Genomic DNA, 22,500 nt, shown 5'->3' with positions numbered 1-22,500 from the left:
AACTTCTTCAGAAACCCAGTGAAACCCAGTAACTTCTTCAGAAACCCAGTGAAACCCAGTAACTTCTTCAGAAACCCAGTGAAACCCAGTAACCTCTTCAGAAACCCAGTAACTTCTTCAGAAACCCAGTGAAACCCAGTAACCTCTTCAGAAACCCAGTAATGAAACCCAGTACCTTCTTCAGAAACCCAGTAACCTCTTCAGAAACCCAGTAATGAAACCCAGTCCCTTCTTCAGAAACCCAGTAACCTCTTCAGAAACCCAGTGAAACCCAGTAACCTCTTCAGAAACCCAGTGAAACCCAGTAACCTCTTCAGAAACCCAGTGAAACCCAGTAACCTCTTCAGAAACTCAGTAATGAAACCCAGTGCCTTCTTCAGAAACCCAGTAACCTCTTCAGAAACCCAGTAATGAAACCCAGTCCCTTCTTCAGAAACCCAGTAACCTCTTCAGAAATCCAGTGAAACCCAGTAACCTCTTCAGAAACCCAGTGAAACCCAGTAACCTCTTCAGAAACCCAGTAACTTCTTCAGAAACCCAGTGAAACCCAGTAACCTCTTCAGAAACCCAGTAATGAAACCCAGTACCTTCTTCAGAAACCCAGTAACCTCTTCAGAAACCCAGTAATGAAACCCAGTCCCTTCTTCAGAAACCCAGTAACCTCTTCAGAAACCCAGTGAAACCCAGTAACCTCTTCAGAAACCCAGTGAAACCCAGTAACCTCTTCAGAAACCCAGTAATGAAACCCAGTGCCTTCTTCAGAAACCCAGTAACCTCTTCAGAAACCCAGTAATGAAACCCAGTCCCTTCTTCAGAAACCCAGTAACCTCTTCAGAAACCCAGTGAAACCCAGTAACCTCTTCAGAAACCCAGTGAAACCCAGTAACCTCTTCAGAAACCCAGTAATGAAACCCAGTGCCTTCTTCAGAAACCCAGTAACCTCTTCAGAAACCCAGTAATGAAACCCAGTCCCTTCTTCAGAAACCCAGTAACCTCTTCAGAAACCCAGTGAAACCCAGTAACCTCTTCAGAAACCCAGTGAAACCCAGTAACCTCTTCAGAAACCCAGTAACTTCTTCAGAAACCCAGTAACTTCTTCAGAAACCCAGTGAAACCCAGTAACCTCTTCAGAAACCCAGTGAAACCCAGTAACCTCTTCAGAAACCCAGTGAAACCCAGTAACCTCTTCAGAAACCCAGTGAAACCCAGTAACCTCTTCAGAAACCCAGTGAAACCCAGTAACTTCTTCAGAAACCCAGTATCTTCTTCAGAAACCCAGTAACTTCTTCAGAAACCCAGTGAAACCCAGTAACCTCTTCAGAAACCCAGTGAAACCCAGTAACCTCTTCAGAAACCCAGTGAAACCCAGTAACCTCTTCAGAAACCCAGTGAAACCCAGTAACTTCTTCAGAAACCCAGTAACTTCTTCAGAAACCCAGTAACTTCTTCAGAAACCCAGTGAAACCCAGTAACCTCTTCAGAAACCCAGTGAAACCCAGTAACCTCTTCAGAAACCCAGTGAAACCCAGTAACCTCTTCAGAAACCCAGTAACTTCTTCAGAAACCCAGAGAAACCCAGTAACTTCTTCAGAAACCCAGTGAAACCCAGTAACTTCTTCAGAAACCCAGTAACTTCTTCAGAAACCCAGTGAAACCCAGTAACCTCTTCAGAAACCCAGTGAAACCCAGTAACCTCTTCAGAAACCCAGTAACTTCTTCAGAAACCCAGTAACCTCTTCACAAACCCAGTAACCTCTTCACAAACCCAGTAACTTCTTCAGAAACTCGGTAACTTCTTCAGAAACCCAGTGAAACCCAGTAACCTCTTCAGAAACCCAGTAACTTCTTCAGAAACCCAGTAACTTCTTCAGAAACCCAGTAACTTCTTCAGAAACCCAGGAATTTTTATAGGATGTCAGGAACTTCAGAAAATATCAGGAACCTTTTCATGAACACTCGATGTGTTCTCACTGGAAACACCAGGAGAGATATTATTTCCCGAGTTCCAGGAACTTAAAACAGGAACTATTTTAAAACTTTATGGATACGAGCTAGCTAAATCACCATGATTGGTTAGAAGTTTTTAGTCTCAATCTGTAACCTGATTGGATGGATTAGACAGATCATGTGACATAAATCTGAATACAAGTAAGAGAGGAACAACAAACATCTCCAAGGCTACGTGAGGCAGGAAACAGTGTGGAGATGGTTACCACTGAGTGTGGAGGTGTGGACATCATCTTCGGTTCTGACTGAGCGATCATCAAACACCATCTGCACACACATACACAAACAAAGTACACACTTCAGATGTATTACATTATACAAGGCATTGTGTGTGTGTGTGTGTGTGTGTGTTCTTTACCTCATTTCTATCTTCACTCTGTGTTGTAAGACAAGTGTGTGAAGATAAAACATCCATATCCAACTGCTGCAGCTTTTGGTATACATCTACACACACACACACACACACACACACACAATTAGTTAAAAAATCCACAGCAGTAGTGAGATTTGTAGTGACCAAAAACACACACACACACACACACACACACACACACCTCGGGTTGTGTCTATGATCTCTCTGATGGTGGAAGGTTTGAGATTCTGGAGTTGTTCATCTGTCACATCCACAGCCTCAACACCACATAAAACAGAAATCAACTACACACACACACACACACACACACACACACACACACACACGAGATAAAGCACATTAACAAACAGAACTAGGAATCTAGCTTTAGCATTAAAAATCAAAAGTCCTCTCAGAAATGCTAAAGCATGTTAGCCAGCTAGCTTTAGCAGTGAAAATGAATAATCCTCTTGCTGTTACCTCACATTAACCAGCTCAGTAGTATAAAAATAAATACTCATCATGTTAGCTAGCATTAGTGGCTATGTTTAAGAACATTAATAAATATTACTCAAAAGTCATACCATAAATACTGTCTGTGCAAGTTAGCTAGCTAGCTTTATTTTTAAAACTAGTAAATATATGTTTTAATCCTGTCAGGTTAGCTAATGTTAGTTGATATAGATTAAGCAAGGCATTTTTAAAAAAAACTGTTGTATACCTGGAGCAGGTGTGTGCAGTCCTGGGCGATGGAGGTCAGTGAGGGGCTGCCGGCTGACACACACACACACACACACGTCAATTAACGATACATTACTTAGCATATACACTCCCTAAGTGTGTGTGTGTGTGTGTGTGTGTGTGTGTGTGTGTGTGTGTGTGTGTTCGTGCATGTGGTAAACATGACAATTTAAATGTTCAAAAAGTGTTAGATGTGTGGAATTCACCCAGTGTGGTATTAATGATGGATCTCTCTCTACACACATGCCTGGGTTTTCAACACTCACCTGCATCTTCACCTCAGCCCTGCCCACACTCACCTGCATCTTCACCTCAGCCCTGCCCACACTCACCTGCATCTTCACCTCAGCCCTGCCCACACTCACCTGCATCTTCACCATAGCCCTGCCCACACTCACCTGCATCTTCACCATAGCCCTGCCCACACTCACCTGCATCTTCACCTCAGCCCTGCCCACACTCACCTGCATCTTCACCATAGCCCTGCCCACACTCACCTGCATCTTCACCTCAGCCCTGCCCACACTCACCTGCATCTTCACCATAGCCCTGCCCACACTCACCTGCATCTTCACCTCAGCCCTGCCCACACTCACCTGCATCTTCACCATAGCCCTGCCCACACTCACCTGCATCTTCACCTCAGCCCTGCCCACACTCACCTGCATCTTCACCTCAGCCCTGCCCACACTCACCTGCATCTTCACCTCAGCCCCATCTATTTTAAATTCACCAAACCCTGTGCTCACACTCAGTTGTAGGTTTCAATTCATGTTGGTTCAACCCCTTAAAGTCCTGTAACCTCTGCATCACCTTGACCCATGTGCAATTACCTTTAGCCCCACCTGGTCTCCCAGGCTCCTCCCACTCAGGCAGTCTCTCTTTAAGCAGCTCTAACTGAGCAGCATGAATCTGAGAGAGGCTGATACGCTGAGCCTCCATCTGCAGCCGACATTCCTCCTGGAAGACAGACAAAACAGTGCCAGAGAGAGGGAATGAAAGAAAGAGAGAATGAAAGAGAGAGAGAATGAAACCATTCAGTAAAGACGAGAGTGGTGAATTATTGAGGTTTGTGAATGAGCACTCACATGTTCAAAACCTTCCATGCTGTCTGTGTGTGTCAGTGCAGGGACCAAGTCTGTCTCTCCATATTGGCTCTCCACCTGTCACACACACACACACACACACACACACACACACACACACACACACACACACACACACACACACACACAATCATTCATCCTGCCACGAAACTGAGACGAGTCCTGAGGAGAGTCAGGGATCACAAAGCGAGTTAGTAATCGGTCTTGAGGCGAGTCAGACATTCATCCGAGGCAAGTCCATGGTCAACAGATACAAGGCTGAGATGATTCCTGACCTAAGGCGAGTCAGTCGTCAGCCCCGAGGCGAGTCAGTCGTCAGCGCCGAGGCGAGTCAGTCGTCAGCCCACGAGGCGAGTCAGTCGTCAGCCCACGAGGCGAGTCAGTCGTCAGCCCCGAGGCGAGTCAGTCGTCAGCCCCGAGGCGAGTCAGTCGTCAGCCCACGAGGCGAGTCAGTCGTCAGCCCCGAGGCGAGTCAGTCGTCAGCCCCGAGGCGAGTCAGTCGTCAGCCCCGAGGCGAGCCAGTCGTCAGTCTTGAAGTGAGATGAGGCCACTAACTAGTTCAGTCATAAGCCTATCAAAGCAAATACATCAACAATGATGTCACTATGAAGAGATATTTTAGGATTAGCTGGCTGGAGTCAACAAATATCTACTCAGATTTTATTCCCGTATCATTCTTCCAAACCTGTGCATGACATTTATTATTCTAGATTCCCGACACGGAAACATGTGCACAAGCAGCATTACAGATACCAAACAAACTATAAAGAGAATTCCAGATCACATTATTCTAGAGTGCGCTGCAGGTTTCCTCCTGTTATTTTGACATACATCGATATGGGACACACCTTGTAGGATTCTGTCACTTCTTAAAATGAGCAAGTTTACTGGCAGTGTGTTAGTAAATAAGCAGAAGTAAATATCCGGCAGGTGTCTGTGTATTCATTTCAAGCCCTGAGGTCGGCATTATTCTAGATTTTTCCTGTTAGTTTTTTTTCTCATACACCTTCACTTCTTGTTCATTATTTTCCTCCATAATGTACTCAACCTCCTCCACTCTTTTATCTGTATGGACTCTCACCTCTTGTGTGCTCTGTGTTCTCCCTCCTCTTCACTTGTCTGTCCCCTCTCTCTCTCTCTCTCTCTCTCTCTCTCTCTCCACAGAGATATATTCTAGTCTTTTCTTTCTGAATGTCTCTTGATCTCTACATTAATGAGCTCTCTCTTTGAACGTACTGTCTTCATCTTTACATCATTTACATATTCAATTCTCACTCTGCTCTACACTGCTGATCAGATCCAGCTCCTTTAATACACTATAAAGAACACAAACACTACAACACCTCAGAGAAAAAAAGCAGTTTAAAAAAACAAGCACAGAGAGAGAGAGAGAGAGAGAGAGAGAGAGAGAGAAAGAGAAAGAAGGAAAAACAAAAAGCTAGAAAAAATACAAAAGGCACAATGCAACTGACACGATTCAACTGTTGCATGCAGCAATACAACTGCAGCTAAAGGCTAATTGAAATGCTACACACACACACACACACACACACACACACACACACAGTATATCTACTGCTAAATGATGAGTGAAACTCACTCACCTGTTTCTCCGACTCGCTCTCCGGCTTGTTCTCTCTGTCTGTGTGCGTCGCTGCAGCAGTAGCAGGCTGAGTGCGTGTGAGTGTGTATGTGTGTGTGTGTGTGTGAGTGTGTGTGTGAGAGTGCGCCGCTGCAGCAGCGACGATCTTGGTACGACCGTGTGTTTTCTGCTTCACGCCATCACTGCGAAGCACAACACTGACATCCGTCTCTCTCACGCTCTCCTCCTCCGCAGCAGCTTGGGAAAGGGGCGGAGCCAAAAGCTGCTCAGTCTTACACGCCTCCTCTTCCTGAAGCTCCACCTCAGATAACTGAATCTTGAGCTGACTCTGTTTCTTAGTGTCAGGCTTTGCCTCTAAACTTTTGACCCTGCTGGCCTTTTGTCTAGCCTTCCTGGCTACCTTAAGACCCGCCTTCTTTACTTGAACCTGGTCTGTGAGCTCCACCTTCCCGAGCTTCATCCTCTGCAGCGGCACCTCTTTTTGCTGTAGCTCCACCGGCTCTGCCTTCTCTATCTTCATCCTTTCAAGCTCCGCCTCCATTTGCTGTAGCTCTACTGCTTTCTGGTTCACCTGTTGCACCAGCTCTGCCTTCTCCAACATGATCTCCTGGAGCTGTGCCTCCTTTTGCTGCAGTACTACCTCGTTCTGGTCCACCTGCTGCACCAGTTCTGCATTCTCCAGCTTCATCCTTTCAAGCTCTGCCTCCTTCTGCTGTAGCTCCGCCTCTTTCAGGTCAACTTGCTGCACCAGCCCTACTTTCTCAAGCTCCACTCTCTTTAACGCCAGATCTTTCAATTCAGTCTGTTCTTCCAACCCTGCTCTCTCTAGTTCCAACCTCTTTAGCTCCACCTCCTTCTGCTCCAACTGTTCAACAAGCCCTGCCTTCTCTTGCTCCACCATCTTGACCTTTTCCTCCTTTTTTTCCACCTGTTCAAATAACCCTGTCTTCTCCTGCTCTACTTGCCTAAGCTCCACTTCCCTGCTTTTAATCTGGTCCACCAGCTTTGCACTCTCCAGTTTCATATTCTTTATCTCGGTCTCCTTCTGTTCCACCTGTTTCACTAGCCCCGCCTTCTCCAGCTCTACCCTTTGGAGCTTCTCCATCAGCTCTGTTGTGTGTTTTTCCACTAATGCCCCTCCATCTGGTTCTTCATCTTCCTCCTTCAAACTCTGGATGGATCCATGCTCCGTTTCAGACTTTAGATTTTGAAGCTGCATTTCAAGGCCCTGGAGATTCGTCTCATACTGCAGCGTCTGTTCCCGGAGTCTTTCTTCCAGCTCTGCTCTCAGCTCCTGGTAGTTCACCTCAAAGTTCTTTTCTGCAAATGAGAATGTGCTTTTTTGCCTCTCAATTTCAGCTTTTAGTTCTTCGGCCATCTCGTTCACTTGCCTGTTCTCTGAAATCAGAGTGTCCATTTTCTTCACCAGCATCTTGTGATCCTCCTCAAGAGACTTCAGTTCTTCTGTCAGGGAGACATTTCTTTCTTTAAGATGTTTATTTTCAGTGTTAATTTCCTCCCAACTCTGCTCACACTCCCTTGTCAGTTCATTTTTGCACAGTACTCCATCAGTTTCAACCTTTTCACTTTGTCTCTGTCTGAGCTCCTGAATTTCTGCCTGCAGCTCCTTCAGTTGTGAGACCAGCTCCTCCACCCGAGATTTCTCCAGTGCTTGGCTCAGGTCATTTTTCAGTGTGGCAATCTCCTGCAATAGTGAGGTCCTTTCTGCTGCCAAAACTGACCTCTCATCCTCAGCCACCCTCATCCTTTCCTCATACCCATTGCGGAGTTGTTGGACAGTCTCCTCATGTCGCTGGTTGAACTCATCCCGCAGGTTCTCCACATTCATCTGGCTCTCATGCTGAAGGTCCTCACGAAGCCTAGAAAGTTCTTCCTCATGGCTGAATAGCAGCTGCGTGCGGAGACGCTCGAGCTCAGCTTCCTGTGACTCAGCCATACGATCAAGTACTGCATCCTTCTCCCTTTCCAGCATCTCTAGCTTGATCCGGTAGTTAGTAATCTCAGATTCATGCTTGGCCTCCAGCTCACTTGAGGTTTCCTGAACAGATGCTAGTTGAGCCTGAAGGTCAGTTATCGTAGAATGAAGTTGGAGATGCACCTCTGATTGGCTCTTCTCCTGATCCTTTAAGCGCAGGTTCTCCATGAGCTGCTGCACCTGTTTTTGCAGTAATATATTTTCCTGAGATGTTTGTGTGAGATCATGTTCAGCTTTTTCTCGCAGGACCTGCATCTCCTGTAGCCGTTGCTGGAGCTCAATCACCCTGACATTCAGGACATTGACTTCTCCTGTGCTTTGAGTCAACTGAGATGTTAATCTCTCAATGTCATTGCGATGCTGGTCCAAGACCATTTTCAGTTCTGTGGAATGCTGATTGAGGGTATTTGCCATCTCTTCCGTGTGCCGAGAAAGGAGCTCTTGTTTCATCTGAACAATCTGTTGCCCATACATCTCGTCCAGTTCTGCCCTCAAGTGGTCCAGCCTTCGTGTAGCATCTTGTTCTGCCCTCTGGAGAACCTCACATTCTGACTGGCTGCCCTGATGGTAGCGTTTTTGAAGGGCCTCCACAGTGCCCATCAGCTGCAAGATTTCACCTGATGAAAGTCGCTCCTTCTCCTTGGAAGCCTGAAGCTCTGCTTCACAACCCTGTAGGTCACAGACCTTTGCCTCCAGCTGTTCGCTAATGTTAATGAAACGCTTCTCGGATTCTTGGAGATTGTCTCGGAGTTGGGATAATGATCGTTGATGCTCTAGTATTAGCCTTTCCTGTTCTTCAATCCGCAAGTCCTTCTCTTGAAATCTCTGGGTAAAAGATTCTTCTGTATTCCTTGAGACCTGATAATACAGAGGAAAAAGATAGTACAAATGGATCAGTTTGCAATCGAATGTGGAGAAAACTTCCTAAATCGTATCCTGCAGTAAAACCAGAAAAATGTACAGTGAGGGAAAAAAAGTATTTGATCCCCTGCTGATTTTGTACGTTTGCCCACTGACAAAGAAATGATCAGTCTATAATTTTAATGGTAGATTTATTTTAACAGTGAGAGACAGAATAACAACAAAAAAATCCAGAAAAACGTCACGTCAAAAATTTTATAAATTAATTTGCATTTTAATGAGGGAAATAAGTATTTGACCCCTCTGCAAAACATGACTTAGTATTTGGTTTAAAAACCCTTGTTGGCAATCACAGAGGTCAGACGTTTCTTGTAGTTGGCCACCAGGTTTGCACACATCTCAGGAGGGATTTTGTCCCACTCCTCTTTGCAGATCTTCTCCAAGTCATTAAGGTTTCGAGGCTGACGTTTGGCAACTCGAACCTTCGGCTCCCTCCACAGATTTTCTATGGGATTAAGGTCTGGAGACTGGCTAGGCCACTCCAGGACCTTAATGTGCTTCTTCTTGAGCCACTCCTTTGTTGCCTTGGCCGTGTGTTTCGGGTCATTGTCATGCTGGAATATCCATCCACGACCCATTTTCAGTGCCCTGTCTGAGGGAAGAAGGTTTTCACCCAAGATTTGAGGGTACATTGCCCCGTCCATCGTCCCTTTGATGCGGTGAAGTTGTCCTGTCCCCTTAGCAGAAAAACACCCCCAAAGCATAATGTTTCCACCTCCATGTTTGACGGTGGGGATGGTGTTCCAGGGGTCATAGGCAGCATTCCTCCTCCTCCAAACACGGCGAGTTGAGTTGATGCCAAAGAGCTCCATTTTGGTCTCATCTGACCTCAACACTTTCACCCAGTTGTCCTCTGAATCATTCAGATGTTCATTGGCAAACTTCAGACGGGCATGTATATGTGCTTTCTTGAGCAGCGGACCTTGCGCGTGCTGCAGGATTTCAGTCCTTCACGGCGTAGTGTGTTACCGATTGTTTTCTTGGTGACTATTGTCCCAGCTGCCTTGAGATCATTGACAAGATCCTCCCGTGTAGTTCTGGGCTGATTCCTCACTGTTCTCATGATCACTGCAACTCCACGAGGTGAGATCTTGCATGGAGCCCCAGGCCGAGGGAGATCGACAGTTCTTTTGTGCTTCTTCCATTTGTGAATAATCGCACCAACTGTTGTCCCCTTCTCACCAAGCTGCTTGGCAATGGTCTTGTAGCCCATTCCAGACTTGTGTAGGTCTACAGTCTTGTCCCTGACATCCTTGGAGAGCTCTTTGGTCTTGGCCATGGTGGAGAGTTTGGAATCTGATTGATTTATTGCTTCTGTGGACAGGTGTCTTTTATACAGGTAACAAGCTGAGATTAGGAGAACTCCCTTTAAGAGTGTGCTCCTAATCTCAGCTCGTTAACTGTATAAAAGTCACCTGGGAGCCAGAAATCTTTCTGATTGAGAGGGGGTCAAATACTTTTTTCCCTCATTAAAATGCAAATCAATTTATAACATTTTTGACGTGCGTTTTTCTGGATTTTTTTGCTGTTATTCTGTCTCTCACTGTTCAAATAAATCTACCATTAAAATTATAGACTGATCATTTCTTTGTCAGTGGGCAAACGTACAAAATCAGCAGGGGATCAAATACTTTTTTCCCTCACTGTAATCAAGTCATGTCGAGCAGAATGCAAGCAGAATTAGATGAAACTGAAGACCAATTCGAATGGAGATTGATGGAAGAGTCCACCCACCGTCTCAAGTTCGGACATCCTCTGCTGGATCTGTGTCATCTGCAACATCCGCTCCTGTAGGCTGCTGACCTTAGCCTCACTCTCCTGTAGCTGCTCATGAAGACATTTGACCTTTCCATCCATCTCCTCTGTCTGCTGCCAGAGACCTTTGATCTCTCCATCCCTATCCACTAACTGCATCTGGAGACTACTGACATTTCCATCTCTGTCCTCTAACTGCTCCTGGAGACCTCTGAGCTTTCCATCCCTCTTCTCCAGCTGCATCTGGAGACTTTTGACCATTGTGTCTCTCTCATCCAGCTGTTGCTGATAAAGCAGGACTTGTTGTCGGGCTTGCAGGAGATCTGCAGCAGCACTGCTGATACTGGAGCTCCTTAATGACTCACCTGCCTGCAACTACAAGTAACACACTCATGTTGAAATGGGAAACGGAGCTCCAGGTAAGATATTATTATTAAGTTTGACATGTTTATGTACTTGTTCAGAGAACCACACTGAGGAAGTGAAACACCCAAAGGAAGTTCATATTATTTTCGGACTGGGAAGTGATGGTATAGCATGTAGTAGCTGGTGCTCAGATAGGTGAGTTTATATGGTACCTGCTGGTTCTGCTAGGTGAACCCATTGTTTCGGATAAGTGTACCTGTTGGTTCTGATAGGCGTACCTGCTGGTTCTGCTAAGCGTAGCTGTTGTTTCTGTTAACTGTACCTGTTGTTTCTACTAGGTGTACCTGCTGGTTCTGATAGGTGTACTCAGTGTTTCAGTAAGGTAAATTGTGGTACCTGTTGAAATTGGATCTGTAGTTTCTGGCTTTTTTCAGTAAGGTCAAGGAACTCGCGCATCACCTCGTCCTTCTCAGCCCGAGCCTGCTGCAGGTTCGCCGTTAGTTGTGTGATGATGCCGTCTCTCTGTTTCAGTGCTGCCTCAAAGTCCTGGAGCTAGAACCACACACACACACACGCACACACACACACACACACACACACACACACACACACACACACACACACACATACAGTGAAAACTGAACATCAAGATAACCATTTAACAGGCTTGAATTATCTCCATTACATCAATAACAATTTATTACCTCAGTGGATTTACATGTACAGCATTTGGCAGACTTCCTCATCCAGAGTGACTTACATTCTCTCATTTATTCAACTCAGCAGTTGAGGGTTAAGGGCCTTGCTCAAAGGCCCGGTGGTGGCAGCTTGGCAGTGCTGGGATTTGAACTCACAACCTTCCAATCAGTAGTCCTTAACCACTGAGATACCACTGCCTGGCGTACTAAGACAAACTATACTAAGGTGATTTCTCTGAGACCATAAGGCCATGTGCCAAACTGCAAACTACTGTACTAAATATATAACTGTACTAGATACATAACTACTGTACTAAATATATAACTGCACTAGATACATAACTACTGTACTAAATATATAACTGTACTAGATACATAACTACTGTACTAAATATATAACTGTACTAGATACATAACTACTGTACTAAATATATAACTGTACTAAATATATAACTACTAGATACATAACTACTGTACTAAATATATAACTACTAGATACATAACTACTGTACTAAATATATAACTGTACTAGATACATAACTACTGTACTAAATATATAACTGTACTAAATATATAACTACTAGATACATAACTACTGTACTAAATATATAACTACTAGATACATAACTACTGTACTAAATATATAACTACTAGATACATAACTACTGTACTAAATATATAACTGTACTAAATATATAACTACTAGATACATAACTACTGTACTAAATATATAACTGTACTAGATACATAACTACTGTACTAAATATATAACTGTACTAAATATATAACTACTAGATACATAACTACTGTACTAAATATATAACTGTACTAAATATATAACTACTAGATACATAACTACTGTACTAAATATATAACTGTACTAAATATATAACTACTAGATACATAACTACTGTACTAAATATATAACTGTACTAGATACATAACTACTGTACTAAATATATAACTGCACTAAATATATAACTACTAGATACATAACTACTGTACTAAATATATAACTGTACTAGATACATAACTACTGTACTAAATATATAACTGCACTAAATATATAACTATTAGATACATAACTACTGTACTAAATATATAACTGTACTAGATACATAACTACTGTACTAAATATGTAAGTACTGTACTAAACAGTGTTCAGTACATCAGTATAGACCTATACTACGTCAGCTCGTCACAGAACAGGGATCACTTAATACAGGTCTCATTTCTCCAGATCCATGTTTACTGGCTAAATTAAACAGGACTGTGGACCGATACCTGTTGTACTCCTTCAGCTCCAAACGTAGCTCTGATTTCTTCTAGCTCTCGGCTCAGTTCCTCCACCGCCATGTTTTTGGCGGCGAGTTCGTCCTCCATCTCCTGCAGTCTGCTAGGAGCATAGAGCTCCTCCTCCTGAACAGACCGAAGAAGAATATTAGTTAGAAGTTATGTACCTCTTTCCCATATAATCTCTTTCTTTCTTGACTGCTTATTAGAGTGCTTTCACACCTCTTATTTATACAAATCAGAACAGAAACAAAGTTCACCTGAGCATGGAGAACATGAAGCAAATGCTCAATAAATGACTAGATAATTATACACGTAATGAGGTTTTAAAATGTTTTATTTTCTCATTTTGAGTTTTGTCAATCCAAATCTCCAGAACAAACCTACTGCTCTGTCCTGTGGCTCAGATCAGATGCACTCGGACCCGAGTGTGCTTGCCGTGTATGTGATTCTCACCTGACTAAAGTACTACACAAAAGACAACACACTAGGGACTGATTAAAACAGAATAAACATGTGAAAGCACCTTTTTATCAATGCTCTTCCTTTTTCTGTTCATCTTACTGATTTATCTTCTCTGTCTCTCTTCCTACGTCTCTGTCGGTCTGTCTGAGTCGAAAGGTTTTACCTTTGGCAGCTTAAAAGCTTTTCATTCTCTCTCTCTCTTTCTCTCTCTCTCTGAACAATTGAAGTTTCCAAGGTAATACATACAGCACACAAAAGAGCCAAGCAGCCCCCTTCCCGCCACTCTCTGCAGTGAAGGCCAAGTTAATGTGCACCAGAGATCTGCAGCTCATGGCCTCTGATTCAAACTAGGGGTGTAACGGTATGATTCATACACAGTATTTAATTGTCATTGTTATTTAACAGAAAACACAGTTCCTAGGACGTGACAGTACTGACAGCTTCCCATCGTTACAGAGACAACAACATTAAATGCTGTATACCACAACAGGAGCAGTACACGGGTTGATTACTGCATTTACCGGTTAAAGATCTGTGTTAAGAAGATTACTCTAAGCCAATCGTAGTTTATCTTATCGATGGTGAGAGACTAGTCGCTGATCTTTAAAATCTTTTTCCGGTTTTTAAGCTGAGACTCTACAGGTGAGTAGTCTAACCGTCAATACTCCCCAAGGGAATGCTGATATTCTTACAAGTATTTTTGTATTGGAACGTTTAAAAACATGAATACGTATGTAAATACTATACAGATAAACTGAAGTATATACATTAGAAAATGAGCTGTTCAGGAATTTATCCCATGACGTGACTGTGAAGTGGGCGGAGTTTGAAGCCTTCTTCAAAAGTGCTATGTTTCAGATAATGTAGTGGTTATGAGTGGACAAAAAGAAAAACAGAAAAATAAAAAATTGAATTTTGACATTTTTTACTACTTATAGTTTAAAAGAAGACATATTACAGATGCAATTTATCCACAAATCTGAGAAATGATTGACAGAGCCAAAATCTGTACCAGTAGGGTGTTGCCTAAAGTTAAATGTCATTAAACTGCAATAGCTTTTAAATCTGGAAACAACCCCCCCCCCTCCTCATTATCATCATCCATGCCAGCTTAGTGTAATGGAAATGGCATGACTGCTTCACACTTCGTTATGGTAGAGTATCACCGCACCGATTCATCGTTACACCCCAAATCAAAACATTCACAAGCAGACAAGCTCCTCTGCTTTGAGGATTAAAAAAAAGCAAGCAGGTTAGTGAGTTAGAGGAAATCATGGCCACAAACAGTGAGGAACCAAGCACCATGTAAAAGAGAAGGTAAAAGACTGATAGATTAGCAACGAACAAGTACAAGCTCATCCGGCGAATTACCATACCCCAACGTCCAGCGATTTCTCGCCCATCTCATGACCATTCACCTGTCAATTCACAACGAACCAACACTGTAGTGTCATTCAATAGAGTCTTGTAAGAAGTAAATCCAGGACCCAGTTGTTCAGAAGTAATCTGATCGGATTTCAGTTATCGGATTGGATCTAATCTTGAAAGTGGGTTGTTCAACAGGAAAAAAAAAGTTTCTGAAATCAGATTAGATCATGTAATCCAATCTTGATTTTGATCTGGATCAAACCTTCAGTATGTGTTGTTCAAAACGTTTTAGTAGGATTTGAAACCTGTGATATAAAAAAAATCAGGATTATCCTGATCCCAGCAGAAGCGTGGATTCAGGGAGGATTTCAGGAACAAAATGCAATAAAACTTTAAAACTGGTCAAATAATACAACATTGATATCATGTAGAGTATACATTCATTAATATTTCACACTTGATTTGTTTAACCATTGCACTGAAATCCTCCCTGAATCCACGCTTCTGCTGGGATCAGGATAATCCTGATTTTTTTATATCACAGGTTTCAAATCCTACTAAAACGTTTTGAACAACACATACTGAAGGTTTGATCCAGATCAAAATCAAGATTGGATTGCATGATCTAATCTGATTTCAGAAACTTTTCTTCTTTTGAACAACCCATTTTCAAGATTAGATCCAATCCGACAGCCGAAATCCGATCAGATTACTTCTGAACAACTAGGCCCAGGTATCATCTTGAAGGTATGATCTTAAAACCTTAAAGGTATAATCTCTGAGCCTGAGAATTAATTGTTTTGGATCTTGTGGTCTAATAGTAAAGGTTTAAAGGTCTAATCATGTGTAGAGTAGTACAATCTTAACTTTAATCTTGAAAGGCTATACCAGTAGGCCTGCTCTTGAACCGTCTAGCATAATCTTAAATACATGTTGAATTGTGTGGTCTAATAGACCTAATCCTGACCCATTAATTCTGAAGGCCTAATCCTGAGAACCTAATCCTGAAGGCCTAATCCTGACACTATATTCCTGAAGGCCTAATCCTGAGAACCTAATCCTGACACTATATTCCTGAAGGCCTAATCCTGACACTATATTCCTGAAGGCCTAATCCTGAGAACCTAATCCTGACACTATATTCCTGAAGGCCTAATCCTGAGAACCTAATACTGCAGACCTAATCCTGACTCATTAATTCTGAAGGCCTAATCCTGAAAACTTAATTCTGAAGGCCTAATCCCAACCAATTTATCCTGAATACCTAATCCTGACACTATACTCCTGAAGGCCTAATCCTGAATGTCTAAATTTTGGATCTTCAGGACTAGTACAGCATGCTAATGTTACATAATGGCACTGCTTCTAATGCCGCTGAAATATAATATAAGTCACAGACCAAAAACCCCAGTGTGAGTTCTAGAAATGTTCCAGTGTGGTATGCATGTGTGCAGGGCATGTGCTTGGGGTATAATGGTGTTCAGTGTGTTGCAGAGTGTGTGAAGTGCACATACCTCAGAGGAATAATCTTCTGCCGTGGTGGAGATTTCACTCTCAGGCTGAAACAGATCAGAGAAAACATATTACATTTTAAATCATTCCACCTCCTGCTCCTCCTCCTCCAGCGGTCTTACACACTGACTCCAGTCTGACTCCTGTCTGTCTTACAATCTGTCTAACTCTGTCTGTCTAACTGCCTATGAATGTCTGTCCATACAGCTATCTGTATGTTCATATCTCTAGTCTGTCTATCTAACTGTCCGTCTATCTATTTAACTGTCTATCCTTCCACCTGTCTGTCTGCCTGCCTGTCTGTCAGTCCCTCCAATTACCGTCCGTCTGTCCACCTGTCAGTCTAACTATCCATCGGTCTGTACTGGCCTGCGTGTCTCTATAACCGTCCATCTTTCTGTCTGTCTATCTAACTGTCCAACTGCCACATCTATCTGTCATATATATATATATATATATATATACACACACACACACACAAACATACACACAAACATACACACAAACACATATACATACTACACAGTGTGTATTCAGCTTTAAGGTGTGAGGAACAGTTTACTTTTGTTTTGACAGGCTCAGTGCTGTGCTCCGTGCGTGTGTGTGTGTGTGTGTGTGTGTGTGTGTATACACGTTTGTCATTACAGTTGTTTCTACAGCAACAGCGTCAGGATGAAGTTATACAGCTACTCAGTATTTAATTGTGAGGCTGAGCTGTCCTGGTTTAGAGAATGGACAGCATTATGAGGCAGAGATCAGGGGCAGGGACGAGAGATAAAAGGTTTGATTATTTATTTATTTATTTTTGCACAGTCACGTTGATACACGATGTTCAGATCTACAGAGAAAGCTGAGCTACAGTTTAAGGCCATGTGAACCTCCACCCTGCCCCCACACACACACACACACACACACACACACACACACACACACACACACACACACACACACAGGCCGCACAGCCCAAGCAGTCTGTTTCCAGGGCAACCGGTAATTCTGCAGTCATTTAAAAAAGCAAACACCTTTCAGAGCTGAAGAGTTTCAGGGCCAAGTGTGTGTGTGTATGTGTGTGTGTGTGTGTGTGTGTGTGTGTGTAACATCCACCTACGACTAGCTTTTAATGCCCCCCCAACACACATAATTTAACAGATTATCTCTTGGTATTGGTTTAATTTGCTGCTTTTGTTTGACTTGTTACTGAGCTCATCTACAAACACATACACAGTGGTTTACTGTGTGTGTGTGTGTGTGTGTGTGTGTGTGTGTGTGTGTGTGTGTGTGTGTGTGTGTGTGTGTGTTGTATTCACGGTGCTTTATGCACTCACACACTGAAAACAAACAGTTTAACTAACAGTGATAAGTGACTTATCTCTTCAACTGTCTGAGACCGCCCCTGGTCATTAATATTCATAAGCAGGTCCATGTTATTTGTTAATACACATTATCTGACTGAAATCCTACAGGTTATCAGCAGTAGTGCAAATTAGCGAGCTAATGTTAGCTTACACCGCTAAAAACAACATGAATGATTAAAAAAGGCCTCTCAGGCCTAGTGGACATTTAGTGCACTACATTTAGTGTAGAACGCTACCATTAATTAATGCAGTATTAATGAATATGATAATATTATAAACAGTGATAAAAGGTTGGGAATTATGAAGACAGTAATTCACACTAATAATAATAATAATAATAATAATAATAATAGGTAATTAAGTGATAGTTTACTTATACAGCATTATTAGACATTAGAGTTTATTTACTAGAGTACTTTATTAGAATAGTTTATAATAACAACTCTGAGTGTTCCTTCATCTATAATCTATATTATTAGTCATTTATAATCAGAAGGTTAAATGAGGATTTCCCAACTCCAGTATTCATCATGCTGTGTTGCCCATGGCAACAGGGTCATTAGTATTTTCAGGCTTTGTTCATAGATTTGCTGCTGTGACTGAAGAGTAGCATCTCTTACTCACACACACACACACACACACACACACACACACACACACACACACACACACACACGGGATGTCACGATACCAAAAATCTAGTAGTCGGTACCGATACCACCAAAAGTACACGATACTCCATACCAAAGTCGACACCACGGTGTGGTTTAAAAATAAAGAAAAGAAATGTAAAAATAAAATTAAAAACTCCTGGAGGACATTCTATTCTGGCTGACACTGGCAGAGAGAGAGAGAGGGGGGGATATTTTAGTTATCAAACACTGTCTGACAATATTATGACAAGTGCTAAAGTGCACTCCTAAACACACGCACACACACGCGCGCACACAGCATTAGTTTACATTCACTGATTTGGTGTCAGGATGAAAAGATTTATTAGAAGCATGAACATGTGAATAATTATGAGTGACACTACTACGTGTATCTGACAGGACCCGGGCTGAATGGAGATGATGGAGGAACATTAGGAGGTAGTTCATCACACTGCAATGCGTTAGCGTAGTTAACAAATAACTGGCTATCGCTAACATTACATGGAGCGTAACGTTAGCTGGTTTCACGCCACAATGCAGCTGCCTCAAACAAATATAATATAGAGCCTGTGTTTCAGGAGCTTCGCCAAATTCCAGGTGTTTCCTCGCTTTGAAATTTATGATAGCATCAGTTACACACCAGAAACCGATACGAGCTTTCCTCTCAACGAGTCGGGGCGGAGCTAAACTTGTTAAGCAAAGCTAATTTTCTGTAGTTTTCCTGTGTACTTGTAAGCATTCCTCTTCTTCACCACTTGTGGACTGACTAAAACACTTGCGCGTATTTGCTGCCCCCTTCAGTTCCGGAAGAATTGCAACCACGATACCTTCATTACCAACGGTACCAATGCTAGTGCAGAAAAACAAGTACCGTCACATTTTAAGAATGTTGGTACCGACTTGGTACTGAAGTATCGGTTCTCATGACATCCCTAAACCACCCCCCCCCCCCACACACACACACACACACACACACACACACATATACACACGTACACGCACACAAAAAACCAGTAAGCTTCACCAAGGAAATCTCTAAGCTAAATATGAATTTAATATGAATGCACTGGCACACAGTGTGATTTTATCTGTCTTTAATAAAACACATTACAGTGAAACATAAACCAGTGATTATTACATAACATCCTGAACTGAAATGGACCCTGAAGGTGATTTACACTATTTATCTATTGTACTTCACAATAAAATGAACCTCAGGTCATTTAATAAGCCTGAAATAATGGATAATAAAAGTACTGCACAAACAGGTTCTATGATTAAACTATCCTGTGAAAGATTACCCTAACCTACATGCCTGCATTAACCCTCTGAAGTGTATGGAAAGTTTCGCCCTTTTTGTTATAACCCCAGTACAACACACAATAAACATATCTTATACATACATAAACATATTTTGCCATTAAGGCGTGAATTTCTTTGAGAAGATCAAATGTAATTATTAAGAAATATAAATGGCATGGTATTTCATGGCCCTGTCTTCATCACAGACTGTTAAATGTGTGTAAGGAAACAGGAGCTTCCAGAGATCGCCAAGAATCATGGTGTGATATCTCCGTCCTATTACACAGTCTTGAGGAAACTGAGTTACACCACACACGCTACTGTTCCTGCTCTAATTACGGAATATCATTAAACTGAGACGCTCTAATGAGTCAAAGTTCTCAGACATGTCTCATCATCACTACTGTGTTCCGAGGTCTAAGTAATGTTCTTTATCCAAATGCTCTCTAACAAGATCCTAACAGTCTCTTTCATCAAAATATTCCCTAACAAGTTATACTAAATCCCCAAACCAGCCCCCTCGGGTTCCCATAATCCAGCGCCCACAGGTTCCCCAAACCAGTCCCCTCGGGTTCCCATAAACCAGCGCCCACAGTTTCCCATAAACCAGTTCCCCCAGGTTTCCCAAACCAGTCCCCTCGGGTTCCCATAAACCAGTTCCCCCAGGTTCCCCAAACCAGCCCCCTCGGGTTCCCATAAACCAGCGCCCACAGGTTCCCCAAACCAGTCCCCTCGGGTTCCCATAAACCAGCGCCCACAGTTTCCCATAAACCAGTTCCCCCAGGTTCCCCAAACCAGTCCCCTCGGGTTCCCATAAACCAGTTCCCCCAGGTTCCCCAAACCAGTCCCCTCGGGTTCCCATAAACCAGTGCCCACAGGTTCCCCAAACCAGCCCCCTCAGGTTCCCATAAACCAGTGCCCACAGGTTCCCCAAACCAGTCCCCTCGGGCTCCCATAAACCAGTTCCCCCAGGTTCCCCAAACCAGTCCCCTCGGGCTCCCATAAACCAGTGCCCACAGGTTCCCCAAACCAGTCCCCTCGGGCTCCCATAACCCAGTGCCCACAGGTTCCCAAACCAGTCCCCTCGGACTCCCATAAACCAGTGCCCACAGGTTCCCCCAAATCCATCTCCCCCAGTTTTCCCCAAACCAGCGCCCCCAGTTTTCCCCAATTCAGCTCCCCGATGTTCCAATAAACCAGCTCCCCAAGGTTCCCAGCATCAACTAGATCCACAAACCAGTGTCCCCAAACCAGAGTTAATGTCTCTAACCTCCCAGACCAGTACCCCCAAGTTCCCTAAATCAGCATCTTCAATATCTTAAAGTTCCCAAAACAGTAACCTATAGTTTCCTAAAAACTAGCATCAAAACCCACACGAAATTCAGCACTGCAAAGTTTCCTAACTGCCGTCCCAATGCTCACAATCTTCCCAAAATTCCTACCCAGCATCCCAACAATACTCCATAAAACAACCATTGGTTACAGACACATTGTGTGCGTGTGTGTTCTCACCTCTATTGAGTATGTTTGGTCATGTTTAACAGTTTCTCCACTCCGGAGAGTTCTGGAAAACGAAAGCTCTGTAGCTGGTAATTCCTTTCTCTCTCCACTGACTTCTTGTTCTCCTTCTTGCTGTTCTGATCCTTTATTCGTTTTCTTCTTCTTCTTCTTCTGTCCATCACTCTGAGACCTCCTCTGTCTGTACTCTGCCAGCTGCAACACAAACAGAATAATAAATACCCACACCAGGAGAGATCACTGGGGTCCAAGCAAGCCTTCACAGGCAGTCTGTAAGAAAGAATGAATGAATGAATGAAAATAAACTGATGACAAAAAAAGAATGGAAATATCAAATAAATACTGGTACTGAAAGAGAAAATTCCCCCAAATCCTCAAGCCAGCATCAACAAAAGCACCAACACAAACTTCAAACAACACGTGAACACAAATTAGAAAACTGAAAACATTACGATGAAACTGGTTTCAAAAATAAAAATGAAAAGTCACAGAAAGAATAAATCCTCAGTAATCTGAACCTGTCAAATACTCCTCTATAATATAGTTAAAATATAGTCTTTAAGGTCTTAAAAACCTACGGTGGTGTGGTAGAGCTTGGTAAAGTTCAGACGCAGGTTGTCCATGCTGGCAGCGAAATGCTTCATTAATCTCGCTAACACACACACACACACACACACACACACACACACACACACTAACTGGATTAAAACGGCACACGGGCATGTTGTGAAAAGCATCCTCTCCAGCAATATGGTATCACAGATGGATCTAAGGCAGTGTACTGATCCCTGATCAGAAATAAATAATGTAGGGTTCTTTATAGCGTACAGAGCTGTGAGGAAGCACTGACTGAACATTAACATCCATCACAACCTGCCTCACTGTGTGCTCTCAATTACTGTGGTGCAAGAGGTGTCCTCGCTCTAGAACAGCACCACCATGGCGTAAGATCAGTTTCCTCGCTCTAGAACAGCACCACCATGGCGTAAGATCAGTTTCCTCACTCTAGAACAGCACCACCATGGCGTAAGATCAATTTCCTCACTCTAGAACAGCACCACCATGGCGTAAGATCAGTTTCCTCGCTTGTCACTTTCATACAATGCACTTTGTTTATAAATGGTGTAGGTGTAACTATTTCACATATTAAAACTCCTAATCGTTTTGTTCATAAGAAAAAGGGCATGGAATCAGAAATTGAACACTTAGGGTTAGGGTTTTTTTAGGGGTTCAAGCAGTAGTAGCATGCCCTACACCTCCAAGTTCAATTCAGATCAAATGCACCTTGTGTCCTCATAACAGGGTACGTCTCAGACACGGTCACAATCTCAATCTTAATACTAATATTAATGACTGAGACCAGTCAGTCAAGCCCTGCCCACACAATGGAACATTATTCAGTGGAGTACCTGCATGCACACACACACACACACACACACACACAATTACATTAGAGTAATGTAAACAACACGCCATTACTTCCACAATT

General features: G+C 43.0%; 1 protein-coding gene across 12 annotated transcripts in view; it reads right to left on the bottom strand.

Annotated features, from left to right (window-relative positions):
* Positions 1–22,500, bottom strand: part of LOC108274785 (A kinase (PRKA) anchor protein 9) — a 90,992-nt gene that overhangs the window by 63,614 nt on the left and 4,878 nt on the right. For 11 of the 12 annotated variants that reach the window (XR_008397896.1, XM_053686023.1, XM_053686026.1 and 8 more), the window contains exons 2-14: positions 21,006–21,206; positions 16,186–16,230; positions 14,680–14,721; positions 12,830–12,964; positions 11,244–11,399; positions 10,461–10,856; positions 5,811–8,663; positions 4,189–4,263; positions 3,934–4,060; positions 3,081–3,133; positions 2,562–2,664; positions 2,366–2,451; positions 2,214–2,274 (exon numbers count right to left, since the gene is read on the bottom strand). Coding sequence is in view for 11 of the 12 variants with exons in the window: in XM_053686023.1 (XP_053541998.1) it covers positions 2,214–2,274; positions 2,366–2,451; positions 2,562–2,664; positions 3,081–3,133; positions 3,934–4,060; positions 4,189–4,263; positions 5,811–8,663; positions 10,461–10,856; positions 11,244–11,399; positions 12,830–12,964; positions 14,680–14,721; positions 16,186–16,230; positions 21,006–21,206 (4,333 nt within the window). In the remaining variant the exon portion in view is untranslated. The remainder of the gene's footprint in view (positions 1–2,213; positions 2,275–2,365; positions 2,452–2,561; positions 2,665–3,080; positions 3,134–3,933; positions 4,061–4,188; positions 4,264–5,810; positions 8,664–10,460; positions 10,857–11,243; positions 11,400–12,829; positions 12,965–14,679; positions 14,722–16,185; positions 16,231–21,005; positions 21,207–22,500) is intronic. The other variant, XM_053686028.1, reaches the window with a different exon arrangement.

The sequence above is a fragment of the Ictalurus punctatus genome, chromosome 14, assembly GCF_001660625.3.
Source record: "Ictalurus punctatus breed USDA103 chromosome 14, Coco_2.0, whole genome shotgun sequence".
In the NCBI taxonomy this organism is placed as follows: Eukaryota; Metazoa; Chordata; class Actinopteri; order Siluriformes; family Ictaluridae; genus Ictalurus; species Ictalurus punctatus.
This window is presented reverse-complemented; position numbering and strand designations above follow the sequence as displayed.